The 23147-nt window shown below is 35.8% G+C and overlaps 1 protein-coding gene across 2 annotated transcripts in view; it reads right to left on the bottom strand.

Moving 5' to 3' along the window:
- Nucleotides 1-23147, bottom strand: part of EYS (eyes shut homolog) — a 1666475-nt gene that overhangs the window by 1253319 nt on the left and 390009 nt on the right. For both annotated transcript variants that reach the window (XM_067702876.1, XM_067702877.1), the window contains exon 12: nucleotides 31-152. In XM_067702876.1, the coding sequence (XP_067558977.1) occupies nucleotides 31-152 (122 nt within the window). The remainder of the gene's footprint in view (nucleotides 1-30; nucleotides 153-23147) is intronic.

The raw sequence follows: 23147 nt of genomic DNA, 5'->3' as shown, positions 1-23147 counted from the left end.
GATATATTAATAATATTCATGGATACTAACCAGACGCAGATCTTTGCAGGTAGAATTGTTCTCATGGGCATTTAGGATGCAGTCATCAAAGTCGTGTTTACACCTCAGACCAGCAGAGCAGAGACTGCATAAACAGGAGAAGCCATCAACCACTGAAAGCAACAGAAAGAAAACTCTTAACATTCCTTTAATCATGGTATGATGTTAATTACCCTAAAGAATGTTGTATTCATCTGAATGCATTTCACTTTTAACCAAAGAAAGTGTGAATTTTTATATTTTGTACTCCATTACACAATTTTCTACAACAGTTTCTAAATAATTATCTTGCTCAGTTCTGTTAACTTAAAAACTTGAATTATTTGAAATGAGAACAATCACGATGAATATATGGTAACAATTTGCAAAGCAACAATGAAAATATCCCGTTTTCTCTCTATCTCTTTTGTTTTGTCAGTAAACAATGCCTATGGTAAATGGGTCACTTTTGTATCATTACCTTTTACCAGATTGTTTTAGGTTTAATAAACAGGAAGTTAACTGGTTTATAAAGTTCTTTGTGTGACAAGGTACTTTAAAGTGCAAAGTGATCTGAAAGTTGAAATAGAACTACTAAACCTTAGTTAAAAAGAGCTTTCACATTTCACCATAATCTTTTAAAAGTAATGATCAGAATCTGTCCTCTATTTTACCATTAATGATGGAAAAAGAACAGTCTCTGAAGCATCTCAAGGACCTGATGGCAGCTTGATCATGGTTGCAGCAGGCGGGATTGGTGCCTGGGTCCCCACCATTCCTGAGACCCACAAAGCAGTCGCACTGACTCTGTGCCGCATGCCTGTTCCTGATCCTACTCTCATTAAACGAGTAGGTCCTGGGTGGAAACAGCTTTGTCAATACACTGTGTGGCTTCTAGGTTTCTGCAGCCAGGATTCTGCACAACAAATGTAACTGTGGCCTTGAAGGAAAGCAAGACAGCCCATGGCCACCAACCAGAGTCAAGGGAGACAGAGTTGACAGCTCTTTAGACAAGATTTTACTTTTCTTTTACTTTACTTTTTTAAATCAAGAAACCTAGTTTTTAGCATCTCATTGAAAATAAATGATTAATAAATATACAGCTATAGCTATAAATAAATTAATGAAATAAAATGGTATCTGTTGGTGTATCTTTATATTGTATATAGGACATTAGGTATGTTAACAAATTAAACCCAAATGCAATACAATATGTAATTAAGACATTGTGGAGTACCATGAGTCATAATGATGTTTTTTAAAATGTTCATGATTATAAGTCATGTTGGATACTGATGCAAATTGGCAAGTAACAAACAGCTGGAGTCAAATTAATGTCAGCATAGATGCAGATGTTCTCCATGTAGATAAATGATAAACTCTTTTATAAGAAAACTTACAGCAAAAGATAAATTGAAATTAACAAAGGGTCTGAAAGACAGAGTTTACTTTCTGAATGTTAACTATTCTGGGTTAGGAATCTAAGAAATGAGCTATGGGCCCAATGAGAACCTAGAAAATTAAATTGGTTACCGTAGGGAAAATAAACAAACATAATTTGTTTAAAGTTTAAAACAAATAAACAAATTGTTTTTCTCACGTCTAATTTGTTAACTATGGACTATGTGATAAATCACCATTTTATCAGAAAATACTTTTTAAGCATATTGACTTGTTTTGTTGTTATTATTTTTACCAGAAAATACAGTCACTGTATTTGTATCAGTCTTTGCTTATAAATATTCCATACTACTATTTTGAATTGAAATTTTCATCAGATAAGACTTCTATTAATCTGTATGTATTATTCATTCTATACTTAAACATGAAACATCATACTTTAGTTGTACTGAGTCAAAGTTTCTGGTAACATAAAACTTTGTGGTTAAAATACAGAGGTGAATATTTTAATAATGTACTGCCAATGTGATGAATAACCACATAATTTTTGAGATTTATAAATTGACATATACATATTAATAATTGTTTCTCATATATAGTCATGTAAAAATACTACTACTAATGTGAATTCAAAATTTTGGCTTCCCATGCTATTTTATTTTTGAGAAAGTGTTAAGAATACAGTGTCATAGTTTTATGCTGATATCAGCTTACATGTGTGATATAATTTTTAATAAATGTTTTAGTTCTCTAGTAGTTAAATCTCCTTGGACATTGTCCAAAATATATTATGGATAATGCTATTATAAAATATATCAATATATCAGGTATCCAAAATTCACATTTCCATAGTATATAATGTATGATCTCCAAAAATTTAATAGGTAGCATTGTATTATATGTAACATATTTGGCAATTGTATTTTCTTATAGTATAAGAAATTAAGAATTAAAATATTTACAGAGACTTATAAAATTATATATATATTTATGTCACTCAGAACATATAAGAAGTGGCCATATATAACCATATATTACACTGATACTAGGGCTATCTAGATCTAAAAAATTTGTTGACCTCTCTCTCAGGCATACAACCATGCCTTCCTTATTTCTAGTGAGCCCCAGAAATTTGAGAACAATTCCCAACACCCCCAAAAGCCTTTGGGTTTGAACTCAGAAATAAGATAATAGTGAATTATTTCAAGGTAATCTGAGAATTTCACACATTTTAAAACACAATCTTTTAAGTACCAAAATCTAAAAAAAAAAAAGACAGTAATATTGGTTTAAATCAGGAGTAGCAAAGAGATGACCCACAACCCCAAAATATATTTTGCTTAGAAGACACAGTGTTAGAACAATTAATTCTATATTAATATCTATGTAGATATTACAGTTTGCTAGGGCCCCACCTCTGCCTGTTATTTTAAACCTGGGGTTCTTCACCCAATTAAAAAAATTATTACACTTCTTAAGGACATGCATTTGCAGATATTTGATTTAAAAATCACACTTTCATTTAAATGATACCATTTAAAAACAAAATACCTTTCTATCAAAATGTGCTTTTTCATACATTACTTTATTTTAACCATTTATTCATTTAGTGAGGGATCATGTAAAAATTGCAAAAATATATTTTAAAAGAGGTTAAATAAGGCAAAATAAGATGGACATTTTTTCCCAACTCCTTCTAGCTCACTGTCTCTTTCTTTTTCATTTTTTTTTTCCTCTCTCATGGCTCTTAGCCATATCCACTTCACAGGGCTATTTTATGCCTTGATTTTCCTGTGTCCTAATAAAATTATCCATTATTGGCATGCTATTCCACAGAATAATCCATGTTCCAACATTCAATATTTCTTTTTTCCCTTTCCTTCCATTTTTTCTTTTTTTCTTCCTAACTCTTTCTTTTTCCTTTGTAAATTTATATTCCTTCAGGAATACATATTTCAGTAGGAAAAAGTATGTGTGTGTGTGTAATAGATGGGCTAAAATAATTTTAAATCATTGTAAATAGTGCTTTCCCGTACCTACACATAAATACTTCAAAAAAATCTACCATTAAAAAGCAAAGAAAAATGGTTAATTCTCACACCAGAACATAGAGGTCACATCTCATTAAATTTTCTCATTTGTTACCATTATGACCCACATAAATATAAATTAATTTGTCAGAATTGGAGTGTTTTGTGAAAATAATTGGCACTCATTTTGATATTGAAGGCCGATAACCTTCACTAGATAGCCATGGTTGCATCCTGAACTATTCCATTCCTCCATCAGAGAGAGTCTTAGTTGACTGCTCTATAAGAATGGCTGTGGCTGAGTGAGTTCAAGGTCATAACCAGGTCCATGCAAGCAGGACTGACAGTGATCTCACCCTGGGGACCTGCAAAGCCCTCCCACACTGACACTGGTACCCAAGGGGAAATGCTTCCAGATCCATTTTCTCTCTACACACAGATCCATTCTCACAAGGATTACTAGTTTCACAAGGTCCAAATTCACAATGAGAAACTCAAAGGAAAGAATCAGTGTCAGTGCATATCCAATGAACAAGTTCCCTCTGGCATATTTCTGCATAAATGCATCCAATTTAGTCTCTAGGCAATGACTCATAATTATCTTCCATATTATCATTACGATCCTCTCTCTTTCTCTACATTACAATTTAAGAAAGAAATGTTATTTATGATTACTATGCTTCATCTAACAAAGTACCAGCAGGCAGCAATGTTAAATGACAGCATTTTTAAAATACTATTTTGTTTCTTCATACTTCTCACCTCTTGTTCAATAATGTTCTCTGAAGACATTGCAATTAAGAAAGTACATTATTAATGATTTGATGCTTCCTTATGTTTTATTTCTGGTACCCTGGAGGTTGCAATCATTATAAGTTTTGCTTGATAGATTTCTTGCTACTCTCAAAACAAATAAACAATGAAAAAATGTCACTGTAATAAGCCTTCAATCTTAAGACCAACACATCAGTCCTGAAACTAAATTTTAAGTTTTACTCAGATAATATAGAGAGATAAAGTGATTGTCATTGGATGAAATGCACACAAGTATTTGGAGATAAGAAATAAGCCAACTTGACCCAAGGGGATCCAGATGAAATAAAAAGTGAGGCGTAAACATCATCAAATTGTTCATAAAGCAAAATCATTATTTGGGTGTCAGTTTTCCAGGTATAGTTAATATATGTGGATATTAACTTTTTGGAAAGTATTTAATTAATAACATTTATTCTCCAAATTGTAGCATATAAGTATACATATATGTTCTAAAAATGCCTGGCTGAATACCTCAGAGAAGAGAATGTCCTGTAATCATTATGTCCTTTAACTGCTCAGCTTTTATCAGTAATTTTGCAACTATAGGGATCAGGGTATAATACAGAGAATTGGGATATGGGATAAAGTTTTCAAAGTTTAAAAGTACAGTGGCAATTGATAAAACTATGGTGGTCCCAAAGGGCCCTAGAAACTACCGAAGACAATGATCTATATACAGTGAAAAACCCCAAATGATAGTTAATGTCCAAAAAATAAGAGCAATGGAAACTGGACCAAGTTGAATAGAAGGATTTCAAGTTTCCAAGGATGGTAAAAAGAACTAAAAATACAACACTACTTCCAAATAGCATAGAAATAAAGATTTCCTTCAACAAAAAATACATTAAGTGGATATTTTTTGCAAGAGCTATGGTAGGCAGTATGGAGAATTCAAATAGGAAAAAAGCCTGTTCTTTGTCTTTAAACCATTATGATGAGATTGAAGTGTACTGCAAATGATACATTTCTGGATACTATTTTATAATAATGAAAGTATATTTATTTGTAAAATAAGAGAAATGACATTGAACAAACATATGACAGAAACACATGAAAAAATGAATTATCCTTAAGCTCTCATGCACACCCTTTTGTTCTAATTACCTACTTCTAAATATTTAATTGTGAGAAAAGGTGTTTTGCTTTGCTAGTAGGAAGTTAATTTAGCTTGTCTCTTTCATAAATAATTTCATGCATATAATCCATTCAAGTGCTGAAGAATAATATATTCATATGCGAGAAAATACTCATACAAGAATCTGTTTTACAGAATAAGCATGAGTTCACTGCACCCTCAATGCCGTGCTGACTTGTATATTTATTTCTTATACAAATATTAAATGAGTCCCTACCATGTGGTAAGAAGTGTGGTAGATATTGGGGTTATAAACAATGAGTGGTTTAAATCAATGCAGTGTCATGACGGGTACACGTGGTCAGTTTCTCATGCTAAGGAGTCACAGTGGTGACTGTGATTCTGTGCTGGCAGAATCCTAACAGAGCCCCCAAGATCCTCACCCCCAGCGTACCTGGGTTGTAGAATCCTCCCCCTTTGAGTTGGGTGAGATTTGCCAATGTCATGGAACATCACCCCAATGATTATATTACATTATATTGTGGAAGGGATTTGTGGATATAATTACTGTCAACTGATCAGACAAGTTGGAGTTAATCAAGAGAGAGATTATCTTGGGTAAGTCCCACCAAATCATGTAAGACTTTAAAAGACTTTAAGACTTGAAAAGAAGTTCGTTCATTCTCCTGCTTGCCTGGAAGGAGCAGAATGAAGACTGTGTTTTGGAGAGCGCCACATGGCAGGGAAGAGCCTGTGGTTCCTAGGAGCTGAGAATCTTCAGGTAAACAGCCAGTAAGAAAGTGAGGCCAGAGAACTGACCTCAAAACCACAAGAAACTAAGTTCTACCAACAACCAGTGAGCTTGGAGAGGAACCTGGGCCTCAGATCAGCTCACAACCCAGGCAAATATTTGACCTCAGCCTTGCGGGACCAGGAACAGAAACTCAGCTAAGTCACACCCAGACTTCTGACCTGCAGAAATTGTGAGATGATAAATGTGAGTTGTTTTAAACTGCTAAGTTTCTGATAACATGTTATATAGCATAGAAAACTAATCTAATCACATATAAAGGTAACTAAGGCATTGTAAGTGACACTGGAAAGCTTCCTAAAGAGGTAATATTGGATACACCTAGAGGTTGTCATACTGAGTGAAGTAAATCAGACAGAGAATGACAAATATCATATGATATATCTTATATGTGGAAGCTAAAAATAAGGCTACAAATGAACTTATCTACAAAACGGAAATAGAGTCACAGATGTAGAAAGCAAACTATGGTTACTAGGGGTGAGAATGGGGGGAGAGATAGATTGGAAGATGGGGATCGACATATACACACTACGATATATAAATAGATAACTAATAAGGACCTACTGTATAGCACAGGGAACTCTACTCAATACTCTGTAATGGCCTATATGGAAAAGAATCTGAAGAAGAGTGGATATATGTATATGTATAACTGATTCACTTTGCTGTACACCTGGAACTAACACAACATTGTAAATCAACTATACTCCAATAAAATTTTTTAAAAAATAAAGTGAGTCCTAAAATAGTGACATACATTATCAAGGCTAGATAGAGAGGTAGGGAGGGCATTCTACAAAGAGATGAAGACCAGAGGTGAGAAGTCCAGGGAACTGAAATCAAATAGTTCTCAAGGGAAAACAAAGCAAGGAAGGAGATGAGTTTTACTGTATTTCATTGATCACAAGAGGCCATTGACTAAGAGACTTTATTGTACGTGCCATTAAGCGTACTGTAGTAAACTGAAAAATGCCTTCCCCTCAAAGGTATCCGGGCCTTAATTCCTGGAGCCTGTGAATGTTGCCTTATATGGTAAGCAAGGATTTGCAGATGTGGTTAAAATAAAGATCTTGATATGGTGAGATTATATTGGTTTATCAGGTGGGCCCCAAAAGTAATCACAAGGGTACTGCAAAGGAGAGGCAAGAAATTGAAAGACAGAAAAAGATAGGATGATTAAAGCAAGAGGTTGGGCTGATAAAAGGAACGCATCTCAGCCAAGGAATTCAAGGAGTCTCTAGAACCTGAAAAGGTAGGAAAGTATTCAGAGGAGCCCAGCCTTGCCAACGTCTTATTGTAGACTTCAGGCCCCAGAACTATAAAAAAGAAAATTTGTACTGTTGTAGGTTTGTGACAATTAGTTACAGCACTCAAAGGAAACTAATGCAAGGGTGTAAAAATTGCCAGTTAAGTTCTGACAAAGTGATTAATATATCATTATTGTAAAAATGCACCCCAGTGTCAAAGATGTTAATGTCATTATGTGATAATGTTAGTGAATATGTGAGAAAAATGAGGATGTGTTAAATGAACTTCACTAATTTGAAATGATAGCTCTGTAATTTGAGAGAAGATCATAAAATGCTTTATGATCCACAGGACTTGGATCTGTACATACTGAAAAGCTGTTAAAACCTTAAAAATGACCTTAAATAGTGGTAATGAAGTATCCTTGGCCTTTTTATACTGAGAATCACATTGTATTTCCAAGTTGTACTTAAATACATATATAATGTTTATTTTTCCCCTGAGGTTTTGTTTCCTGAAAACTATATGCTGTTAACACAATTTACAATTGAGAAACCAAGATAATATACATTTTATTTGCATACGTCATTGGTAGGAAAAATTAAAAACCTATTTTCCCTAGCTTCTTTTTACAACTATGCCTTCAATTTGCAAAATCATAAATGCTGAGCTTTCCACTAAAATTGCATTATTAGTAGTAATGTGCATTTAACTGAACTATTTTTCCTCTGGCTGAAATTTGCATCAATCAAATTAGTATGTTACTTTTGAGTATATGCATCATTTTCAGTATCAAGTTCTTTATGATGTTGTTAAACTTCTTAAAGAAAAATACTATTTTTAAAAGGTCTAAGTGAATGTAGATGTTTATAAAAATGTGAAGATGCTAAGCCTGAGTCCATATTAGTCTAGTAGTTTGCATTTTAATTTATGATGATTTATATAAACTTAAAGAAAACTGACGTTTAAAATTTTAAAGTGATAGCAGAATTCAGATATTTATAGAAATGTGGCAATGTTATAAGTTAGTAAATAATAGGTTAGGGGCTATTTTTCTGTCCTATAGGAGTCATATAGGAGGTGTGACAGTAATAAAGGCATAATGTCATCCACTATAAAGATAAATGACATGGAAATGAAGTCATCCAACTTCTGCGATCTGCAAGAAAAACTGGAAAGAATCAGACTGGATATTATAAATTTTGTCTCTGCAATGAGAGCAAGTGATATATGGATTGAGTAAACAGTAGTGCCTAATGAAGCATACCTAAAAATACTAAAGAATTACTTTTTATATCCTCTTAAAACCCATTATGAATCTACTATCCAAATTCCAAAGCGCTTTTTAATAAACAGAAAAGCTAGATCATACTATATGTCTTTGATGGATATTAGGTGGTAATGTATTTGTTGTGCATTGTAAATGCCCAAAGAAGGGTACTGTTACCTATTAGCCAGAAATTTCATGCAGTTCAAGGAACACTGAGCCATGATTTTTATGGGAGATATGATTTCTCTCATAATCCTCATTTACTTGTAGTAAATGATGTAGATGTATTTTACAAATCATAACTGTATATGAGAATTTATAATTTTTAAAAAACAATAATAAAATTGTGTATATTCAGGGTGTACATTATTTGATGTACGTATTCACAGTGAAATGATTACTGTGATCATCTAATTAACATATCTTCTCACAAGGTTATCATTTTGTGTGTGTGTGATGAGAACTCCAGAAATCTAGAGTATTACTAACTACAGTCATCATGCTGTTTAATAGATCTCTAGATTCATTCATCCTACAGAACCACAGCTTAGTTCCCTTTGACCAACATCTCCACATTTACCCCACCTTAGGGCCCCTAGTAACCACTGTTCTACTCTCTAATTTTTGTATCTTACTTCTCAGATTCCATATATAAACAAGATCATGTAGTGTTTTCCTTTCTGTCTCTGGCTTATTTCACTTAGCATAATGTGAAAGGTTCATCCATGTTGTAGCAAATGGCTGGATTACCTTCTTTTTTTTTAAGGCTGAATATTATTCATATACAAACCACAATTTCCTTATCCATCCATCTTTCCACAGACACTTTGATTATTTCCATATCTTGGCTATTGTGAATAATGCTGCAATGAACCTGGGAGTACAGATATCTCTTTGAGGTACCGATTTCATTTCCCTTGCTTAGGTACCCAGAAGAGGATTGTTGGATCATTTGGTAGTTCCGTACTGTTTTCCATAATGGAAATATGCCAATTTACATTACAACCAACAGTGTACAAGGGTAGGTTCCATTTTCTCAAAATCCTTGCCAACAGGTTATTTTTTATTATTTTCGATAACAACCACCTTAACAGGTGTGGGGTGATATCTCATAGTTTTAATTTGCATTTCCCTGATGGTTAGTAACATTAAACACCTTTTTATGTATACCTATTGGCCACTTGTATGTCCTCTTTGGAAAAACATCTCTTCCTTTTCCCATTTTTAATTGGATAGTTTGTTTTTTTGCTAATGAATGTGTAACTTCCTTATAAAGTTTGGATGCTAACTTTTCAGATACATGGTTTACAAACTATTTTCTCCCAATCTGTAGCTTGCTTTTTCATATGCTGCATATTTTCTTTGCTGTGCAGAAGCTTTTTAGTTTGAGGTAAGTACACTTGTTTATTTTTGCTTTTGTTGCCTGAGTTTTTTCATTTCATTTTATTTTTTACTTAAGAAAACAGGTTGACACTTCAGGCTGAATTCAAACATATCAATTCAATTATTTTCAGCTTAATTTTATAATTTACTCTCTTCAGATAATTTTTATTATTCTTTAGAAACAACATACCTTCAAGTAAGAATGAATAAAGTATTAAAATCCATGTTTAGATATGGTCTTTTAATTCCTTATTAAATATGTAACAAAATTATTTTATCTCCTATAGATATTAATAAAATACTTTGTGGGTAATTAAAGTGAGATAGAACAAAGCAGCCCCTTCCTGGGGCTAGCTGAGCTGAACTGGCTCTAAAATCTGGCTGTGCTATTCTGCTGAAGGTAACTCATTTCATGGAATACCATTAACAGACAAGGTTTCTCTGTGTCCATGAGATGAAAATAAGATCCCTCCATGCCCATGTCTGTCCAATCACAAAGCAAGAATATTGTCCAACCACAAAATGGTTCAACACTCCTCCTTCCTGCCTTTTCTGCTGCTTCTTTTTTTAAAATAATTTTTAAAATTTTATTTATTTATTTATATTTTTTATTTTTGGCCGCATTGGTTCTTCATTGCTCTGTGTGGGCTTTCTCTAGTTGCGGCGAGCAGGGACTACTCTTGGTTGCGGTGCGTGGGCTTCTCATTGCAGTGGCCTCTCTTGTTGCAGAGCATGGGCTCTAGGCTCACGCGCTTCAGTAGTTGTGGCTCACGGGCTCTAGAGCACAGGCTCAATAGTTGTGGTGCACAGGCTTAGTTGCTCCACAGCATGTGGGATCTTCCCGGACCAGGGCTCGATCCTGTGTCCCCTGCATTGGCAAGCGGATTCTTAACCACTGCACAACCAGGAAAGTCCTTCTGCTCCTTCTTTGACCAATTACGGCTTTAGCCTGATCTGTTCTTCCTATCTTCAAGTTAAGTATTTTAAAAATACTCCACCTTCTAACAACACTCAATGTAGAGTAAAAACCAAACTTCCTGGAACCATCTCCAAATTTACTAAACACAAGCCCAAATGCCATAATAAACCCTAGCACTAAAATGCTCCCAAATGGTCCATGGCATGCTCTTTCCCCACTGTGTGGAGCCAAGAAACTCAACTCTGTTCAACTACAGTTGAGTTTCTGGTGGTCTTTAGCTGTGAGGGTCTCAATAAAAGAGACTTTTACTTAAAACTAGAAATAAGAGACCACTTATGTCTACTGTCTCATATTTGAAAATATCTACAATGTTACCACAAATGTATAATACAGGGTGCATGAATTTGCTAGGGTTACCATAACAAAGTATGAGAAACTGGGTGGCTTAAACAATAGAAATTTATTGTTCTCACATTTCTGTAGGCAAGAAGTCCAAGATCAAGGTGTCAGCAGGGTTGGTTCCTTCTGAGACTGTGAGGGGGAGTCTGTCCCAGGCCTCCCCCAGCTTCTGGTGGTCTGCTGTCCATCTTTAGTGTTCAAAGGCTCACAGAAGCATCACCTGATGTCTCCCTTCATCTTTACAGGTCCGTCTGTCTATGAGCATATGTCCAAATTTCCTCTTTTTATAAGCACACCATTAATATTGGATTAGGGCTTTCCATACTCCAGTAAAACCTCAGAGTATCTTAACTAATTGTTTAGGAAGCAATTCTATTTCCAAATCAGGTCACATCCTAAGTCACTAGGGAGTTAGGATGTTAATACATGAATTTGGGGGGAACACAAGTCAACAAATAACAATGTGCTTTGATGTCAATGAGGCATAAGGCTTTTTTGTTTATAAGCTTTTTAAAGGACCACGTTCTGATCCTTCACTGAAACTGCACCATTGAGGATGTAAGTTCCCGAAATTCTTCTTTAATAAAGTCTACCTGGTAATTTCTATTCAAGGCTTCTTTTGTTGCTCACATCCTGACAAAAATTTTTGTTTCACCCTGAATGCATATGTTTGTCATCTACTAGTTCTGATTTTTTTGTTTGTTTTTAGAAATTGTATTTTTTTTTCTTTTTGCCATCTTAGCTTAAGTTTTATTCTTTAAAAAAATCACAGGTAAAAAATATATTTTTGTGTATCATTTTTAATTCTGGAAATAAAAAAGAAATCTTATTAGATTATCTCAATGCATACAGATTGAAGAATAGAATAAATGACAGAGATGTAAGACAATATGAGACAAAGCAAGAAAGTCTTGCTTTTTTAAGATTTTATTTTAAAACAATGTAAATTTTAGATTAAGACAAATCCATTGATAATAATGTCAGTCTAACAGGAATATTTTTAATCCTTTATAATACATTTTTATGAAGCTAGATACCCCATAGAAGCATGGATGAAATATTCATATCCCTTTCCCCTTCTTCATCACTTGTGTTTCTAAAGAAATATAATTGAACATCATCTCTCTTAAGCCAGTCTCACCACCACTTTCATTACATTTGTCCTGTTATATATTTTTTTGTTCCATCTATTTTACAAAAAGTTCAGCCATCCACACAATATAGTCTGTGGTTAAGAGGATGAACACAGGAATCGAAATTGTATACTAGAAAATGTCTATTTTATACAAAGAGAAGACAATAATTGAGGATACTGGAACAAGGAAAGATCAAACACATAGAAAAAATAGCAAAATTACAGGTATAAATCCTACATTATCAGTAATTATGTTGAGTAAAAGAAGCCAGTTACAAAAGATCACATATTGTACAATTCCATTTATAGTAAATGTCCAGAATAAGCAAATCTCTAGAGGAGAAGAGCAGATTGGTGGGTGCCTAGGCTTGGGGCCAGGGAGGAAGACGAGGAGAGACTGCTAATGGGTACAGGGTCTCTTTTAGGGGCAATGAAGTGTTCTTATATTAGTTTTCAGTGATCGTTGCTCATGTCTGTAAATATGCTAAAATCTGCTGATTTGTTCACATGAAACAGGTAAATTTCATGGTATATGAATTATATCTCAATAAAGCTATTAAATTATAGAAGGATAATATTTCATTTTTTAATAATTTTAACTGATATTCCTGCTATACTTTGATTGGTCTCAGGTCATCCCAAATGGAAGGGAATCTTTTTTTTTTTTTTTTTTTTTTTTTTTCTGTATGCAGGCGTCTCACTGTTGTGGCCTCTCCCGTTGCGGAGCACAGGCTCCGGACGCGCAGGCTCAGTGGCCATGGCTCACAGGCCTAGCTGCTCCACGGCACGTGGGATCTTCCCGGACTGGGGAAACCCGTGTCCCCTGCGTCTGCAGGCGGACTCTCAACCATTGCGCCACCAGGGAAGCACAGTACTGCTTATTTTGATCCCAGGATACAAACTTCAAGATGCTGGCTGTTAGTCTGATGAGGAGAAGGTGAGCTTGGGCCCAACAACCCCTTGCATCCCAGTGCTGTGATATGTTGCACAATGTGGGAAATAGGATTCACTTAAAATTAATAGAAAGTCTTTGCTCTGTAAGCAGAACAGTAGCATTTATCAGAGAACACATTCTAATAGTTCAGCTAGGTCCTTGCCTTGTCGTTTTCCCAATCCCATATCCTAGTACCACTGACAGGATTAAAGTTTTCAAGAATATTTTTCCTGGGACAAACAATTTAAATTTAGATTCCAGATTAAGATATGCGACACCGTGATTCAATAAATTAAGCAATCTTAAGTAAAAATAATTGGTGAGGGTAAGTTTGAAACACAGAACAATACTGGCTGAGACTAAAAGAGGCTCCTATTGTCACATCCCTCAGCCTTCGTCTATAACATAAACTTTAGTATCCCAAGTGGGCTTGTTTTGTCATGAGATTTTAAAAACTAATTTTACTTTGGAAAATAAATGTGAATTGGTAGCTTCTGTAAATTTCTACTTAGAGTAAATTAATACAGAATAAAGACGACAATGTCATAGAAGTATTTCTGGGGCTTGTATGTTTAAGGAGCTTTGACTCACTAATGAGTCTGTATAAGGCAAACCTGACACAGGATTTGGGTAATATAATAATGAAAACCACTTGGACCTGAAAGCAGACCATGTACTATTTTAGGTAATTTACATTTGCTGACTCATTTTATCCTCACAAGGAATCTGTGAATAGGTGTTATTATCCCCACTCTTAGGGGAGCCATCCTTTGACCCCAGCCGCCAGGTCCCAAGGTTGTGAATTCAATCATAGGGCAGTGCTCATCCTCATGTTTCTCAAATCTGCTTTTTTTTTTAATCTAAGGAATTTCAGGTATTTTCATGTTAATAATTTTAAATTAAAAAATCTACTTTTGTTTCATATTTAATCTCTGAGTTGCCCATCAGTTGAGCATAATAGGCTCTGGTGAAAATTATTACTTTTTTAATTCTTGTGATTCTATGCAAGCAGCATATATACATGGCTTTTTAAAAATATCCCAGATATTAAGTTCTAGGGACAAACATTCACTCTTATTTGAGAGTGCTCTGAAATGACTTTAAATAAGCTTGAAAAAAGTTAGCTAAACCTCTAGGCATTCATTGACTATTAACAGTCAAATGATTTCAGCAATTTCATGCCATAAATGCACAACTAGGGTGATTAAGGGCAGTGAATTTAGGATAAAGCCTAAAATTGAATTGAACAGAAACAGATGAATTCCTATATCTTACTCCTATACAATAAAACTCTTCTTGTATGCAAAAAAATATTACTATTTATGAGAAATTTTGTCATATTTAAATTTCCAAGAAATAATATTCTTCTGAATATCTTAGAGATTAAATTATTTAGTAGACTTTACAGAGTATATTTATGTCCATCATAACGTTGAAAATAAATGTGCATCATCCACAAAATATATATTTGTTAAACATATTTGGCCACAGCAAATTTTAAGAGCACTGAGTTCTCTTAAATCTATTATATCAAACATGTAAACCATCAAATGTCAAAGATAAAGCAATTACATGTTACCTACTTAAAACAACATGGGGAAAGGCATGCATCATACCTACTAAAATCTCTGAAGCAGAGAAAGTGAATTGCTTTTAAATAAATGGGTCTTAATGAATGTATAAATCTGGATGATTTCTCTACTAAGATATACATGATATATGAATCTGGGCTTCTTATCTATTTAACTATTATAAATTTAGAGAATATTAGCTATTCAAGAAAGAAAAAGTAAGAATTCTTTCTTTCAGCACATACACAGTGAGTGCACGTGATATAGAATTGGTAGTCTGATGGAGATAAGTGTTCAAGCAGATAAAAAGAAAAACAGGGGGGGACCTTCAAGATGGTGTAAGAGTAAGACATGGAGATCATCTTCCTCCCTACAAATACATCAAAAATACATCTATATGTGAAACCACTCCTACAGAACTCCTACTGAATGCTGGCAGAAGACCTCAGACCTCCCAAAAAGCAAGAAACTCTCCACGTACCTGGGTAGGGCAAAAACAAAAAGGAAAAACAGAGACAAAAGAATAGGGATTGGACATGCACCTCTGTGAGGGAGCTGTGAAGGAGGAAAAGTTTCCACACATTAGGAAGCCCCTTCACTGGCAGAGACTGGGGTTGGCTGGGGGGAAGCTTCGGAGCCACGGAAGGGAGCACAGCATTAAGGGTGCAGAGGGCAAAGCAGAGAGATTCCTGCAAAGAGGTTCAGTGTCGACCCAGCACTCACCAGCTTCAGAGGCTTCTCTGCTCACCCGCCGGGGCAGGTGGGGGCTGGGAAGTGAGGCTTGGGTTTCGGAGGTCAGATCCCTGGGAGAGGACTGGGGTTGGCTGCATGAACACAGCCTGAATGGGGCTAGTACACCACAGCTAGTCAGGAGGGAGTCCAGGAAAAAGTCTGGACCTGCCTAAGAGGCAAGAGACCATTGTTTCGGGGTGAAAGAGGAAAGGGCATTCAGGGCACCACATAAACAAGCTCCAGATACATGTACAAGCCACAGCTATCAGCATGGATACCAGAGATGGGTATGAAATGTTAACGCTGCTACCAAGAAGCCCGTGTGCAAGCACAGGTCACTATCCACACCTCCCCTCCCAGGATCCTGTGCAGCCTGCCACTGCCAGGGTCCCAGGATCCAGGGACAACTTCCCAGAGAACACACAGGGTGCCTCAGGGTGGTGTGATGTCACAATGGCCTCTGCTGCAGCAGGCTTGCCCCGCATTCCATACCCCTCCCTCCCCCCAGCCTGAGTGAGCCAGAGCCCCCTAAACGGCTGCTCCTTTAATCCCCTCCTTTCTGGGCAAAGAACAGATGCCAGAGAGTGACCTACATGCAGAGGCAGGGCCCGATCCAAAGCTGAACCTCAGGAGCTGGGAGAACAAAGAAGAGAAAGGGAAATTTCCCCAGCAACCTCAAGAGGAGCATATTAAATCTCCACAATCAACTTGATGTACCTGCATCTCTGGACTACCTGAATAGACAGCGAATCATCCCAAAATTGAGGCGGTGGACTTTGGGAGCAACTGTAGACTTAGAGTTTGCTTCTTCATCTAATTTGTTTCTAGTTTTATGTTTATCTCAGTTTAGTATTTAGAGCTTATTGTCACTGGTATATTTGTTTATTGATTTGTTGCTCTCTTTATTTCTTCTTATATATATATATATTTAATTTTTTTCCATTTTCTCTTTTTGTGAGTGTGTATATTTATGCTTCTTTGTGTGTTTTCTATTTTTTTTGGCAGGGGGGTTACGCAGGCCTCTCACTGTTGTGGCCTCTCCCATTGCAGAGCACAGGCTCCGGATGCACAGGCTCAGCGGCCATGGCTCATGGGCCTAGCCACTCCACAGCATGTGGGATCTTCCTGGACAGAGGCACGAACCCATGTCCCCTGCATCGGCAGGCAGACTTTCAACCACTGTGCCCTTCTTTGTGTGAGTTTGTCTGTATAGGTGTGCTTTTACCATTTGCCATAGGGTTCTGTTTGTCCATTTTTTTTTGTTTTGTTTTGTTTTTTAATATAGTTTTTAGCACTTGTCATCATTGGTGGATTTGTTTACTGTCTTGGTTGCTCTCTTCTTTCTTTTTCTAATTAATTTTTTGTTTTTATATTTTAATAATATTTTTTATTATTTTAATAACTTCATTTATTTTATTATTTTTTATTCCTTTCATTCTTTTATTTTTTTTTCCCCTTTTTCTTCTGAGCCATGTGGATGACAGGGTCTTGGTGCTCTGGCAGGGTGTCAGGCCTGAGTCTCTGAGGTGGGAGAGCCTAGTTCAGGACAACTGGTCCACCAGAGACTTCATGGCCTCAGGTAATATCAATCATCAAGAGCTCTCCCAGAGATCTCTGTCTCAATGCTAAGACCCAGCTCCATTCAATGACCAGTAAACTCCAGTACTGGACACCCTCTGCCAAACAACCAGCAAGACAGGAACACAACCCCACCCATTAGCAGAGAGGCTGCCCAAAATCATACTAAGTTCACAGACACACCAAAACACTCCACCAGGTGTGGTCCTGCCCGTCAGAAAGACATGATCCAACCTCATTTACCAGAACACAGGCACAAGTTCCCTCCACCAGGAAGCCTACATAATCCACTGAACCAACCTTACCAACTGCGTCAGACACCAAAGACAACGGGAACTATGAACCTGCCTGTGAAAAGGAGACCCCAAACACAGTAAGTTAAGCAAAAAGGTAAGACAGAAAAATACATAGCAACTGAATCAGCAATGTAAAAACCCACCAGACCAAACAAATGAAGAGGAAATAGGCAGTCTACCTGAAAAAGAATTCAGAGTAATGATAGTAAAGATGATCTAAAATCTTGGAAATAGAATGGAGCTATTACAAGAAATGTTTAACAAGGTCCTAGAAAAACTAAAGAGCAAACAAGCAATGATGAACAACACAATAAGTGAAATTAAAAATCCTTTAAAAGGAATCAATAGAAGAATAACTGAGGCAGGAAAACAGATAAGTGACCTGGAAGATAAAATATTGGAAATAACTACCACAGAGCAGAATAAAGAAAAAAGAATGAAAATAATTGAGGACAGTCTCTGGGACCATATTAAACTCACCAACATTAGAATTTTAGGGATCCCAGGAGAAGAAGAGAAAAAGAAAGGGACTAATTAAATATTTGAAGAGATTTAAAAACTTCCTTAATATGGGAAAGGAAATAGTCAATCAAGTGCAGGACGTGCAGAGTCCCATACAGGATAAATCCAAAGAGAAACACGCCAAGACACATACTAATCAAACTACCAAAAATTAAATACAAAGAAAAAATATTAAAAGCAGCACGGGAAAAGCAATAAATATCATACAGGGAAATTGCCATAAGTTTAACAGCTGATCTTTAAGCAGGAACTCTGCAGGCCAGGAGGGAGTGGCAGGACATATTTAAAGTGATGAAAGGGAAAAACCTACAACCAAGATTACCAGGAAGGATCTCAATCAAATTCAATGGAGAAAGTAAAATCTTTACAGACAAGCAAAAGCTAAGAGAATACAGCACCACCAAACTAGCTTTACAGGAAATCCTAAAGGAACTTCTCTAGGCAGGAAACACAAGAGAAGGAAAAGACCTTCAATAACAAACCCAAAACAATTAAGAAAATGGTTATAGGAACATACATATTGATAACTACCTTAAATGTAAATGGATTACATCTCCAGCAAAAGACATAGACTGGCTGAATGGATACAAAAACAAGACCCATATATATATACGGTCCACAAGACACTCACTTCAGACCAAGGAACACATACAGACTGAAAGTGAGGGGATGCAAATAGATATTCCATGTAAATGGAAATCAGAAGAAAGCTGGAGAAGCAGTTCTCATATCAGACAAAATAGACTTTAAAATAAAGACTATTACAAGAGACAAAGAAGGACACTACATAATGGTCAAGGAATCAATCCAAGAAGAACATATAACAATTGTAAATATTTATGCACCTAACATAGGAGCACCTCAATTTATAAGGCAAATGCCAACAGCCATAAAAGAGGAAATCGTCAGTAACACAATAATAGTAGGGGACCTTAACATCCCACTTTCACAGATAATCCAAAATGAAAATAAATAAGAAAACACAAGCTTTAAATGATACATTGAACAAGATGGACTTAATATTTATACAATATTCCATCATAAACAACAGAATATATTTTCTTCTCAAGTGCTCATGGAACATTCTCCAGGATAGATCATATCTTGGGTCACAAATCAAGCCTTGGAAAATTTAAGAAAATTGAAATCATATCAAGTAGCTTTTCCAACCACAGTGCTATGAGGTCACTGAAGAAATCAAAGAGGAAATCAAAACAAACAAACAAACAAACAAAACCTAGAAACAAATGACAATGAAAACATGATGACCCAAAACCTATGGGATGCAGCAAAAAGCAGTTCTACGAGGGAGGTTTATAGCAATACAATCCTACCTCAAGAGACAAGAAATATCTCAAATAAACAATGTAACCTTACACCTAAAGCAATTATAGAAAGAAGAAAAAAAAAAAAACAAAGTTAGCAGAAGGAAAGAAATCATAAAAATCACATCAGAAATAAATGAAAAATGAAGGAAATGATAGCAAAGATCAATAAAATAAAAGCTTGTTCTTTGAGAAGATAAACAAAATTGATGAACAATTAACCAGACTCATCAATTAAAAAAGGGAGAAGTTTCAAATCAATAGAATTTGAAATGAAAAAGAAGTAACAAATGACACTGCAAAAATACAAGGGATCATGAGAGATTACTACCAGCAATTATACGCCAATAAATCGGACAACCTGGAAAAAATGGACCAATTCTTAGAAAAGCACAACCTGCTGAGACTGAACCAGGAAGAAATAGAAAATATAAACGAACCAATCACAAGCACTGAAATTGAAACTGTGATTAAAACTCTTCCAACAAACAAAAGCCCAGGACCAGATGGCTTCACAGGAAAATTCTATCAAACATTTAGAAAAGAGCTAACACCTATCCTTCTTAAACTCTTGCAAAATATAGCAGAGGGAGGAACACTCCAAAACTCATTCTATGAGGCCACCATCACCCTGATTCAAAATTAGACAAAGATGTCACAAAGAAAGAAAGCTACAGGCCAATATCACTGATGAACATAGATGCAAAAATCCTCAACAAAATACTAACAAGCAGAATCCAACAGCACATTAAAAGGATCATACACCATGATAAAGTGAGGTTTATCCTAGGAATGAAAAGATTTTTCAACATACCCAAATCAATCAACGTGATACACCATATTAACAAATTTAAGTAGAAAAAACATATGATCATCTGAAGACATGCAGAAAAACTTACAAAATAATTCAACATCCATTTATGATAAAACCCTCCAGAAAGTAAGCATAGAGGGAAGTTACCTCAACATAATAAAGACCATATATGACAAACCCACAGCCAACATCATTCTAAATGGTGAAAAATGAAACCATTTCCACTAAGAGCAGGAACAATACAAGGTTCTCCACTATCACCACTATTAATTAACATAGTTTTGGAAGTTTTAACCACAGCAATCAGAGATAAAAAAGAAATACAAGGAATCCAAATCAGAAAAGAAGTAAAACTGTCACTTTTTGCAGATGACATGATGCAATACATAGAGAATCCCAAAGACGTTACCAGAAAACTACTAGAGCTAATCAATGAATTTGGTAAAGTATCAGGATACAAAATTAATGCACAGAAATCTCTGGCATTCCTATACACTAATGATGAAAAATCTGAAAGAGAAATTAAGGAAACACTCCTATTTACCATTGTGACAAAAAGAATAAAATACCTAGGAATAAACCTACCTAAGGAGACAAAAGACCTGTATGCAGAAAACTAGAAGACACAGATGAAATAAATAAAAGATGATACAATCTGATGGACAGATAATATCATGTTCTTGGATTGGAAGAATCAACACTGTCAAAATGACTATACTACACAAAGTAATCTCCAGATTCAATGCAATGCCTAAAACTACCATTGGCATTTTTTCCGGAACTAGAACAAAAAATTTCACAATTTGTATTGAAACACAAAAGACCCCGAATGGCCAAAGCAATCTTGAGAAAGAAAAACAGCTGGATGAATCAGTCTCCCTGACTTCAGGCTATACTACAAAGCTACAGTAATCAAGAGTGTATGGTACTGGCACAAAAAACAGAAATATAGATCAATGGAACAGGATAGAAAGCCCAGAGATAAACCCAGGCACATATGGTCCCCTTATCTTTGATAAAGGAGGCAAGAGCATACATTTGAGAAAAGCCATCCTCTTCAATAAGTGGTGCTGGGAAAACTGGACAGCTACATGTATAAGAATGAATTTCGACCACTCCCTAACACCATACAGAAAAATAAACTTATAATGGATTAAAGACCTAAACGTAAGGCCAGACACTATAATACTCTTAGAGGAAAACATAGGCAGAACACTCTATGACATAAATCACAGCAATATCCTTCTTGACCCATCTCCTAGAGAAATGGAAATAAAAATAAACAAATGGGACCTAATGAAACTTAAAAGCTTTTGCACAGCAAAGGAAACCATAAACAAGATGAAAAGACAACCCTCAGAATGGGAGAAAATATTTGAAACTGAAGCAACTGACAAAGGATTAATCTCCAAAACATACAAGCAGCTCACACAGCTAAATATCAAAAAAATAAAAACCCAATACAGAAATGGACAGAAGACCTAAATCGACATTTCTCCAAAGAAGATATACAGATTGCCAAAAAACACATGAAAGGATGCTCAACATCACTAATTATGAGAGAAATGAAAATCAAAACTAAAATGAGGTATCACCTCACACTGGTCAGAATGGCCATCATTAAAATATCTACAAACAATAAATGCTGGAAAGCATGTGGAGAAAAGGGAACACTTTTGCACTGTTGGTGGGAATGTAAATTGATAACAGCCACTATGGAGAACAGTATGCAGGTTCCTTAAAAAACTAAAACAAGAACTACCATATGACCCAGCAATCCCTCTACTGGGCATATACCATACCCTGAGAACACCATAGTTCAAAAAGAGTCATGTACCACAATGTTCATTGCAGTTCTGTTTACAATAGCCAGCACATGGAAGCAACCTAAGTGTCCATTGAGAGGTGAATGGATAAAGAAGATGTGGCACATATATACAATGGACTATTACTCATCCATAAAAAGAAACAAAATTTAGTTATTTGTAGGAGGTGGATGGACTTAGAGACTGTCATATAGAGTGAAGTAAGTCAGAAAGAGAAAAACGAATACTGTATGCTAACACATATATATGGAATCTAAAGAAAAGAAAAAAAAATGCTTCTGAAGAACCTAGGGGTAGGACAGGAATAAAGACGCAGATGTAGAGAATGGACTTGAAGACACGGGGAGGGGAAAGGGTAAGCTGGGACAAAGTGAGAGAGTGGCATGGACATATATACACTACCAAATGTAGAATAGATAGCTAGTGGGAAGCAGCCGCATAGCACAGGGAGATCAGCTCCGTGCTTTGTGACCACCTAGAGGGGTGGGATAGGGAGTGTGGGAGGGAGAATTAAGAGGGAGGTGATATGGGGATATATGTATACATATAGCTGGTTCACTTTGTTATAAAGTGGACACTAACACAGCATTGTAGAGCAATTATACTCCAATAAAGATATAAAAAAAATAAAGAGAAAAATAAAATAATTCCAGGCAGTTCAACCCTCAACCCTAAACAGCAAATAACTTATTTGCTTACTTTTTCATATCTAGTAAGTTTGGTTGCTCCCATATGGGTGGAGTGTAGGTTATTATGAAGCCACAGACTTCCTTCAGAGAGGCCTTAATGAAATAAATGATCTTGTAGCGTCTCCAGCAGCCCTGAGAGTTCATGACTCCATGAAGATGAGCATCAAACATTCAGGGAGATGTAGGTCCTGGAGGGAGTGATTTAAAGGAGCAATGGACACACTATCCTTCACTGTTAGGGAGTAGAAACCCAAGGAGGCTGAGTGGCGCCCAAAGAAGGCTGAGTGGAGCCAGGCACACTCTTGTTAAGAATGGATCAACATCCCATCCCTGAGAGGTCCAGAGGTCATGC

Source organism: Pseudorca crassidens, chromosome 13, assembly GCF_039906515.1.
Source record: "Pseudorca crassidens isolate mPseCra1 chromosome 13, mPseCra1.hap1, whole genome shotgun sequence".
NCBI classification, from domain to species: Eukaryota; Metazoa; Chordata; class Mammalia; order Artiodactyla; family Delphinidae; genus Pseudorca; species Pseudorca crassidens.
This window is presented reverse-complemented; position numbering and strand designations above follow the sequence as displayed.